At 36.3% G+C, this 9,941-nt stretch overlaps 2 protein-coding genes across 6 annotated transcripts; both read left to right on the top strand.

Annotated features, from left to right (window-relative positions):
* The first annotated feature begins 1,105 nt into the window (after nucleotides 1–1,105).
* LOC115972105 (G-type lectin S-receptor-like serine/threonine-protein kinase LECRK3) lies at nucleotides 1,106–3,752 on the top strand. The gene has a single exon (XM_031092266.1). It carries the CDS (start codon nucleotides 1,277–1,279, stop codon nucleotides 3,596–3,598), a length of 2,322 nt encoding a protein of 773 aa, XP_030948126.1. The 5' UTR covers nucleotides 1,106–1,276; the 3' UTR covers nucleotides 3,599–3,752.
* An 822-nt stretch (nucleotides 3,753–4,574) lies between these two features.
* Nucleotides 4,575–8,669, top strand: LOC115971271 (serine racemase). Of its 5 annotated transcripts, none has more exons than XM_031091087.1 (7): nucleotides 4,575–4,663; nucleotides 6,405–6,614; nucleotides 6,755–6,841; nucleotides 6,934–7,164; nucleotides 7,658–7,731; nucleotides 7,884–8,070; nucleotides 8,276–8,669. In XM_031091087.1, exons 1-7 carry the CDS (start codon nucleotides 4,605–4,607, stop codon nucleotides 8,520–8,522), a joined length of 1,095 nt encoding a protein of 364 aa, XP_030946947.1. In that variant the 5' UTR covers nucleotides 4,575–4,604; the 3' UTR covers nucleotides 8,523–8,669. The 5 variants fall into 5 exon arrangements, with proteins under 5 accessions (XP_030946947.1, XP_030946951.1, XP_030946948.1 ...); XM_031091088.1 differs by having other exon boundaries at nucleotides 4,576–4,663; nucleotides 6,370–6,614; XM_031091089.1 differs by having other exon boundaries at nucleotides 4,577–4,663; nucleotides 6,439–6,614.
* The last annotated feature ends 1,272 nt before the right edge of the window (nucleotides 8,670–9,941 follow it).

Genomic DNA, 9,941 nt, shown 5'->3' with positions numbered 1-9,941 from the left:
AACAAATCATAGGTGGTTAGTTGTTATTGGTTCAAATTTGAACTTAACACTAAGATTACTTTTTTATCCCAATAATAACAACCAGTAACAACCTGCCACTTATGATTTGTTGTAAAAATGTTATAAACATATCATTTCTCTATTTTTATAACTAGAAATACATACACAAAATCAATCAAAATTTTGAATTTTGAATTGATTGCTTCATTCCCACAAATTCCTCTACCAATAAGTCCAAAATTTTCTCCTATAATTATTAATTAATCAATGCATTAGTTTGGTCTTCAATAATAAGGAAAGTCTCCAATTCCTACATCCCCTTAAGTTGTGCATGGAATCCTTCATGAAATGTGCAACAAGCAAATATTGATATATATATATATATATATTTTTTTGGGTGTGGAAGTATAACTTCCAAATTTATTTTTATTTCACTTTTGGAGTAAAAGAAAAGAGGATCAAGAATCAACAAGGCTGGAACGAACAATGGCTCCTATGTTCATGATAATTAAAGAATCCGGTAAATAAAAACCTAAAAATTGTGATTAGAACGGAAAAAACAAAATTAAGACTTTTTCTTAAAATGTGAAAAGGGATATGTTAGGAGCAAGAAAAAAAATTTTAAAAATTTGTGGAGTGGTGTGAGTTTAGTGTAGTTATGTGTCTTGTAATTGCAAGCATGTGTGATATTTTGGAGTTTAGGTCTAGTAAATTACAATGCAGAAGCGAGGACAATGTTGGATCTGAAATTTTGGTGGGGGTAGTCTTAAATATCATTATCATGACAGCAGTGTTGCTAGAGACTGACTCTGAAATTCAATTAACCGTGTTGCTGGGGTCAAACCTTGTAGTCCTATGGAAAACTCATAATTCATTGGCAGACTAGTGGAGAGACTTTGAATATACACATGCATGCATAGACTTTACATGCATGCTTAGACTTTTTAGTCTACGAAGGAAGGGACTTAAGTGCTCATCCCCAAAAAAAAGACTTTTATGAATTATTCTCTCTCTACTATGCAGATTTTTTTGAATATATACTAGCGGTGACTATTCAATTCGCAGAAAGATAATTACTCTAGTTAGGATTCTCTTTCGTGTCAAAATCTTCCATTCCAAACCGTCCAATTTGTTTTTTACTCTTTACGACACCAGACTTTATGAGATAGCTTTATTGACTATATTTCGAGGTGGATTGAATTATTAATTCTTAAACATTATTGTTCATTTTCCATTTGAAACCAGAGTGAAAGGAAACTAGATAGAGAAATTGGTAATGGCAACTATCTTGCTTTTTCTTCTTCTCCCAGCAATTTTCACTGCAGAAGCTCAACAAGGAGAATCCATTGTTAAAATAGGCTCTTTTTTAACACCTACCACCAATTCTTCATGGTTGTCACGCTCTGGTCTATATGCCTTTGGCTTCTACAAACAAGCCAATGGCTATGCTGTTGGAGTTTTTTTTGCTGGGATTCCTGAAAAGACAGTAGTCTGGACAGCCAACCGAGACGATCCTCCAGTTCTCGCAAATGCTACATTGAATTTCACTACTGATGGTAGACTCATCATGCAATCGGCACAAGGCAAAAAGATGTTCATTGCCAATCCTCCTGAACCTGCGACATCAGCATCAATGCTTGATTCAGGAAACTTTGTTCTCCATAATTCTGATAAGAAGATTATATGGCAGAGTTTTGATGACCCAACGAATACCATCTTACAGGGTCAGTGTCTCTCAGCTGGAACAAGTTTGCGTTCGAGTGTTTCAGAATCTGACCAATCGACAGGAATTTTTCAACTAGTAATGCAGACAGATGGAAACCTCGTGCAGTACCCATTACTATTGGAATTAAAGGCCGAATATGCTTATTGGAGTTCGAATACATATGGACAAGGCAATAACGTGTCGCTGTGTCTTGATGATGATGGCCATCTCTACCTGCTCAATTCCACTGGCACGTACCTATCAAATCTGACTCAAGGTGGATATCCAAGAAACAATACAGTTCATCTTATGAGAATTGACGCTGATGGGATCTTCAGGCTATACTCACACAATCTGGAAAAGAATGGGAATTGGCTTGTCAATTGGTCATCTTCTGATAATAAGTGTGACCCTAAGGGCCTGTGTGGCCTCAATGGGTTTTGTAAAACTATTGATCGAGAATCTAACTGCTTATGTCTTCCTGGATTTGCAAGAGTCCACCAGGGGAATTGGAGTTCAGGCTGTGAAAGGAATTTCACTGCAGAAAGTTGTGAAAGCAGAGATGGAAGTGTTAAATATACCATGGTAACAGTATCTAATACTGTATGGGAGGATAGTTCTTTTTCCATTCTGTCATTATTAAGCAGTGAGAACTGCCAAGCAGCATGTTTGAAGGATTGTAATTGTGAAGCCGCTACGTACAAAGATGGGACGTGTCAAAAGCAAAAGCTTCCGTTGAGATTTGGAAGAGTGGCAAGTGATACAAACATGGCATTCATCAAGGTAGGTGTATCTACAACCAGCATAAATAAAATTGTGCCCATAGGACAAGAAAAAAAGTCCCGAAAGGGTATATTGATTATAGGCATCTCACTTGCTGCTTTCGGACTCATAATGTCACTGATTTCTGGAATTGCAATTTATAAAAATCGGGTGTGGGCATATAAAAGGCTCTCTAATGGTGGAAATGTTGGCTTCAGAATGGATGTTTCTCCACAATCATTTACTTATTCAGATCTTGAGAAAATGACAAATAGTTTCAAGGAAGAGCTGGGTAAAGGATCATTCGGGACCGTTTACAAGGGAACAACATTGAATGGTCAGAAGCTTATAGCTGTCAAAAGATTAGACGAAGTGTTGGTTGAAGGGGAAATTTTTTTTCAATCAGAGATGAAAGCTATTGGAAGAACACACCACAAAAACCTTGTCCATTTACTTGGCAATTGCCATGATGGAGAGCATAGGCTTTTGGTATATGAGTTCATGAGCAATGGGTCACTTGCAGATATACTTTTCACACCTGAAAAACAACCCTCTTGGGATAAAAGAATAGAAATCGCTCGCAACATAGCGAAAGGAATTCTTTATCTTCATGAAGAGTGCGAGTCACAGATCATTCATTGTAACATAAAGCCTCAAAACATACTCATGGATGAACATGGGTGTGCAAAAATCTCAGATTTTGGATTGGCAAAGTTGTTAAAGCCAAATCAAACCAGTACCTTTACTAGCATTCGTGGGACAAAGGGCTATGTTGCACCAGAGTGGCATCGAAACAAACCAGTGACAGTCAAAGCAGATGTATATAGTTTTGGAATTGTGTTGTTGGAGCTTATATGTTGTAGAAGGAGTCTTGACTGGGATCGTACTGAAGAAGAGGCCATTCTTGAGGAATGGGCAAACTATTGCTTTGAGGCTCGTGAGCTAGGAAAACTGGTGGGCGATGAGGAGGTTGACAAAAGACAATTGGAGAGAATGGTTAAAGTAGGACTCTGGTGTGTTCTTGATGAGCCATCACTTCGTCCTTCAATGAGGAAGGTTCTGCTAATGCTGGAAGGGACTGTAAATATCCCAATCCCTCCAAGTCCAACTTGTTTTCTTAGTAAGGTCTAAAATGTGTTTGTATTTTTTTCGCAGTAAATGTTTTTAGGCAATTTGAGTGCAGATATGTCCTCCCACATTATACAGGGATATGTCAGTATTCAGATTGCCCAAATAGGCAATGGCAAAATGTGTTTGTACTTTTTTCCATTTCAAAACCCAAATATTTCTGCAACAATATTTTTAAGTTTCTTCAGAGCTACACTCCCATTTGCTTGATGGCCCTCATTTGTGGGGCTCAAACTTCGGTTTATTTCGGCACATTTCCATTGAGAGAAGATAAAATCAAATGTTTTAATTCCGCACACTTCCATTGACCCCATGTTTTGTTCAAGGAAGATGCCAGAGTATGCTACTGAACCACAAATCTATATGTTATCACTTAAGACATTTGCACTCTCTGTTTTTTTTTTTTTTTTTTTTTTTTCTTTGGGGGTTAAGGACTACTTTGCATAATAGAAGCAACTAACTTGATATAAGGATGATTCACTCAACTTAATTTCCACCATTCTATACCTCGTAAAGAAGGACCTCCAAACATCAATCTTGACACTCTGATTAGTCCTTTCTCTACCCTCCTCTGCTATGATGTTTCATTGTCCTCAGAATATGTGAAGCATAAATGACCACAGCTTCATCTTTTCTTTTCTTTTTCTTTTTCTTTTTCTTTTTTAATTTCTTCCTTAATATTCATCATATCTGACAATAAAACTGATTAGTACAATGATGACATCCGATATTTGATTATTAATATTCACTGCTAAAACAATAGTCATCTCTAGAGCTTTTTTTTAAGTCAGTTGGATAATACTTAATAGAACAACCATATGGCAATTCTTTGTCGTTTTTGTGTTGTTTGGAAATATGGGAATATCGCGCAATTTCGTTTAGACAAACGTGTCGTTTTTTTTAACTTTTTTACCTTCGACACTGTCGTTTCGTTTTCTTTGCCAAAACAATAAAAATAAAAGGCATGGTGCAAAAAAATTAAAAGAATGAAACTAAAACTGAGAGTGGGATGATTGCAAGCCAACCAAAACTTGAAGAAAAAGGTTGTCTTGTCTATTGGGAGAAACTGTAAGTTCTTGAAAAACCTCTGAGGCTCTAAGCTCTTAATATTCATTATTTCCTGTCTTTGATTGACATGAGTTCTTCATGTACTTTTTATTTTTCATTTACGACTTTGGAATTTTTGATATGTAAAAAAGTTACCCATTGAACAACTAGGAAAGAGAAGTAAGCTGTTGAAAACAACCTTGAACAGCTGGTTTTGGGGCTTAATCTTTCACACCCATTTGCCATTTGGGCCAGGTTCACTGATTTGGACCAATACTAGACACATTTCGTGGTGTATTTCTTTCATTCAACATGATAAGCTTTCAATAATCTGATAATGGGTTAAATTCATACGAGCTTATTTCGCTTCCAAAGGCTATACACTCCAATTTGTATTCGTTTGGCATGGTTGAATTTGGTTGATTGTGGAATCAGTATTAGTGATTTCTTAATTTGTATTCTGTGATATGTTCATGAAATTTATGTTGGATTCAGGTTATGGGATTTTTAGAGAAAATTTCATAGTCTAGCTGTGTGTGTTAGTTCAAATATGCATCTAGGGAGGGGTGACTTGGCATGGTTTGCTGAATACATCCTCTCATGCTTTGGTTCCTTTATGTGAAGGGCTTTTGTGCATTGTGTTTGACTCTGGAAAATGTAATTATTGTCATTTGAAGACATTGATTGACTGCAAATATTGAAAATTCTTATAGGAAGCCCCATATTTATGATATAATCTACTTGGTTATGATATGTCAGCCAATTTGCCATTTGTCTTAACACCAATCACATACTTATTTACTTATATACTACAATCCAATGCAAGCCCTCGCCAAAACCAAAAAACTTGAATTCTGGAATACTTTAATTTGGCAATATAAGAAATCATTTTCTCCATCTCCAACTCCATGTTGTAAATTCAACAATACTAGGACTACAACAAACTACACAACTTTTGCCACAACTCTCCATGTGGTGAGTTGTGACTTGTGAGTAGTGGAGGTGTGAACCCACCACTTTATCTCCACCACTCACAACTCGTCATGTGACAAGTCATGGCAAAAGTTGTATAATTTGCTGTCGTCCTAGCATTTTTCTTATAAATTTCATTTTGGAAAATTATGTTGCTCTAATGTAAAGTATATCAAGAAATCATTTTCTCCATCTCCAACTCCATGTTGTAAATTTAACAATGCTAGGACTACAACAAACTAAACAACTTTTGCCACAACTCACCATGTGGTGAGTTGTGACTTATGAGTAGTGGAGGTGTGAACCGACCACTTTATCTCCACCACTCACAACTCGTCACGTGGCAAGTCATGGCAAAAGTTGTATAATTTGCTGTCGTCCTAGCATTTTTCTTATAAATTTCATTTTGGAAAATTATGTTGCTCTGATGTAAAGTATATCAAGAAAGGGGGTGAATAACCAATTTTTCCAGCTGAAGATAAACCAACCCCCTTAATAAAGAATTAAGAAACTAGACTAGCAGATGAGAAATTAAGCATTTTTTTTTAGTTCTGTTGGGGTTTCTGACCATGAAACTATTTGTTCCTTTTATTTATTTCAATACAAGGGACAACATTGAGAAATCCCAACTGTTACTTATTTTTCTCCCAACTGTTACTTATCAAAGAAATTAAGAAATCCCAGAGTGTCATGTCATTGCTTCAATAGGGATAAGGATTGTTGCACATGATCAAGATGTTCTTTAATTGTTACAGGAGTTACTGAAGTTATTTAACCTGTCTCCACATAGATTTAGAATCAGTAATTTTGTTGGTGGTATAAAGATGGAAGCAGAGAACGAAATTAGGAGGGAAAAATATGTGGCTGATATTTCCTCCATAAGAGAGGCTGAAGTACGCATCAAGTCATTCATTCACAAAACTCCAGTTCTTTCCTCTGAATCTCTGAATGCTGTTTCAGGGAGACAGTTATTTTTTAAATGTGAATGTTTCCAAAAGGGGTGAGATACTAAACAATTGTAAATGGTAAAAATTTAAACTTATTTTGTTTCTTTAGTATATATTTGGTCTTCTTATCCTCCCCATTGTGTTTAACACTTTAATTACTAAGGATTTAGTTTTTTTTTTGTGGCTATTCCAGTGGAGCTTTCAAATTCAGAGGTGCCTGCAATGCTGTTTTTTCTCTTGATAATGATGAAGCTGCTAAAGGGGTAGTAACACACAGCAGGTTTCCTCCTGACTTATTAGTGATAGTTACTCATGGATAATTTCTTTTACTTGTTTGTCCGAATATCCCCTGATCATGTCCTCCAAAATTAGTGGTAACCATGCTGCAGCATTGTCTTTGGCTGCGAAACTACGGGGAATCCCTGCGTATATTGTTATTCCAAATGGTGCTCCAAAATGCAAAGTTGAGAATGTCATACGTTACGGTGGTCAGGTTATCTGGAGTGAAGCCACAATGCAGTCAAGGGAGAGTGTTGCAAGTAAGGTGTTGCAAGAAACTGGTGCAGTTCTTGTACATCCATATAATGATTGGCGCATTATAAGGTATAAGATTTACCTTTTAAGTTTACCTACACCCATGTAAAGTTTTTGTTCTAGGCAAGGTACTGGAAGGTAAAAAGCTCATTTGACAAGTAATATTAGGTTCATTCTGCACGAGTTCAACCATGGAGCAAAAACTACACAAACTGGTTAGTTTTCAGTGAGAGTATGTGTGGCAATCAAGATGACCAAGCTGAAAATCATACTTGATTTCCTGGCCACTGATTTTCTTACTTCACTAGCCTTTTATGGAGAAAAAAACGTTATTAAAAAATTAGAATCCTTTAAATATTCTGAGAAGAAAAGTATATATAGCCTTAAATTATATGCAAACAAACTATTGTAGTTACTGACTTTAACACCTGTATTTTTTTTCATCTTCTCCTTGCCAAAAACTCCAATATCTAAAGAACTAAGGAATTCAAATTCACGGAGAAAATGGGACTTCTAACTTGAATGTCAATTCAATATGACATTTTTAACTGTGTTCTTGCAGTGGGCAGGGTACCATATCATTGGAGTTTCTGGAGCAAGCCCCTCAAATAGACACTCTAATAGTTCCAATAAGTGGTTTGTTCAATTACATTTAAAGCCAAATTGTCAATTTAATCCTTTATGCTCCTGCTTCATCTTTGTTGTGAATTTCTTTTTGTGCTGATTTGTTCTGACTTCTAGTCAAACAAAAAACAAAAACAAAAAAAAAACAAAAAAAAAAAATGTAGGAGGTGGTTTGATATCAGGGGTGGCATTGGCTGCCAAGTCCATCAACCCGGCCATTCGAGTTTTGGCTGCAGAACCTAGGGGAGCTGATGATGCAGCTCGATCCAAAGCAGCTGGCAGGATAATAACATTGCCTGAGACCAACACTGTAGCTGATGGGCTTCGAGCTTTTCTTGGCGATTTTACCTGGTAAAGAGAAACCTCATGTTATCAAGATGATGCATTTTTTTTAATTAAAAAAAAAAAAAAAAATGCATTAAAGATATAGTTTCAGATTGCCAATAACATAACCCTTGCCTACCCTAATGTAAATATTGCTTTCATGAATTATATGTTTCCATTTGTGTAGCTAATTGACCTTAGATAAACTCAGACTTTACATTTTGTGGTGCAGGCCCATAGTGCGAGATCTTGTTGAAGACATCATAACTGTGGAGGACAATGAGATAATAGAAGCCATGAAACTTTGTTACGAGATATTGAAGGTTGTAGTAGAACCTAGTGGAGTGATAGGCCTTGCCGCTGTTTTATCTGATAGTTTCAAGAACAATCCTGCTTTGAAGAATTGCAGCAACATAGGAATTATACTTTCAGGAGGTAATGTTGATCTGGGAAGACTATGGGATTCATATAGAAAATGAAAGTCATATTCTAATTTGGACTAACTCTTTCCCTAGAAACTTATGTTTACCCTCTTGATGATGTAATGAAATTTATGTTAACTTGTTATGTAATATGTACTATACACACCGGTGTCATGAAATAACCTCTGCATTTACTTTCTTTTTTCTTTTTTTCCCTCCCATTGATGCCAACATAGTTTTGATATGCTCAAGAGTCAAGAGATCACATCTCCTTTGACCTATGCTAATAATAAGAAAGATTTACTCTCTTTTCCTTAAAGGCATTGGTTTACGAAATTCATCAATGTACTGCTTGTACTGAGCTCTCTCCTACATGGACTCGAAACTACCATCTGGAGAGAGCCCAAAACTGTCTTAGGACATAGGAGGTATTGAAGGTTGTAGTAGAACCTAATAGAGAGATAGGCCTTGCTGCTATTTTATCTGGTAGTTTCAGGAAATATCCTGCTTGGAAGAACTGCAGCAACATTGGAATTTTACTTTCAAGAGGTAATGTTGATCTTGGCAGGCTACGGGATTCGTTTTGAAAGAAAGTAAAAAATTAGTTTATATTCTAATGTGGACTACCTCTTTCCCTTGAAACTTATGTTTACTCTCTTGATAATATAATGATATTTATTTTAACTTGTTATGTACCATACAAACTGGTGTAGAGGAATAACCTCTGCATTTGCCTTTTTTTTCCCCCCATTGATGCCGACATATTTTAATATGCTTAAGAGTCAAGAGTCCACATCTCCAGTGAGCCATTGCAATAATAATAAAGATCAACTCTCTTTTCCAGAAAGGCGTTGATCGACAAAACTCAATAATGTACTCCTGCTTGTACTGAGCTCACTCCTGTCATCTAGAGAAGCCAAAAACTGTCTTAAAGGCATTGATCGACAAAACTCAATAATGTACTTCTGCTTGTACTGAGCTCTATCCTATCCTGTAGAGAAGCCAAAAACTGTCTTAGGACATAGGAGGTCCCGCAAACAATTTTGTGCAACAGTGAAATGTGAGTCCTCTTGCAAATTTCACTGTTGCAAAATGTTCCATTTTCTGAAGCATGAATGAAAAATATACGTAGTAGGTTTAGCAGTTTAGTGCCTCATTTGTTGATTCTACGTCTAGGACTTATGTAGTGCTAGGCAGTCACTTCCGAGGACAAGACACACTGTCAAGAACCCAAAGGGGCAATCACCAAGACCAATTGGACATAGAGTTGCTAGAAAGAGCCTAACCCATTGCCATCCCTAAATTTCCACATTTGTACTATTTTTTTGATAAACTCCACATTTGTACTATATCGATGAGAGTTACACCACTTGATATTTTTCCTCCTTTAGCACATGGTTTGATAGCAGGTTAATCAATTTTCGAAAGCAAAAATACATTGGCCGACAATGATCAGAAGCAATAAAGCTTGATAAG

This window comes from Quercus lobata, chromosome 12 (assembly GCF_001633185.2).
Source record: "Quercus lobata isolate SW786 chromosome 12, ValleyOak3.0 Primary Assembly, whole genome shotgun sequence".
In the NCBI taxonomy this organism is placed as follows: domain Eukaryota; kingdom Viridiplantae; phylum Streptophyta; class Magnoliopsida; order Fagales; family Fagaceae; genus Quercus; species Quercus lobata.
Note: the sequence above shows the minus strand (reverse complement) of the source record. Positions and strands in the feature narration are given on the sequence as shown.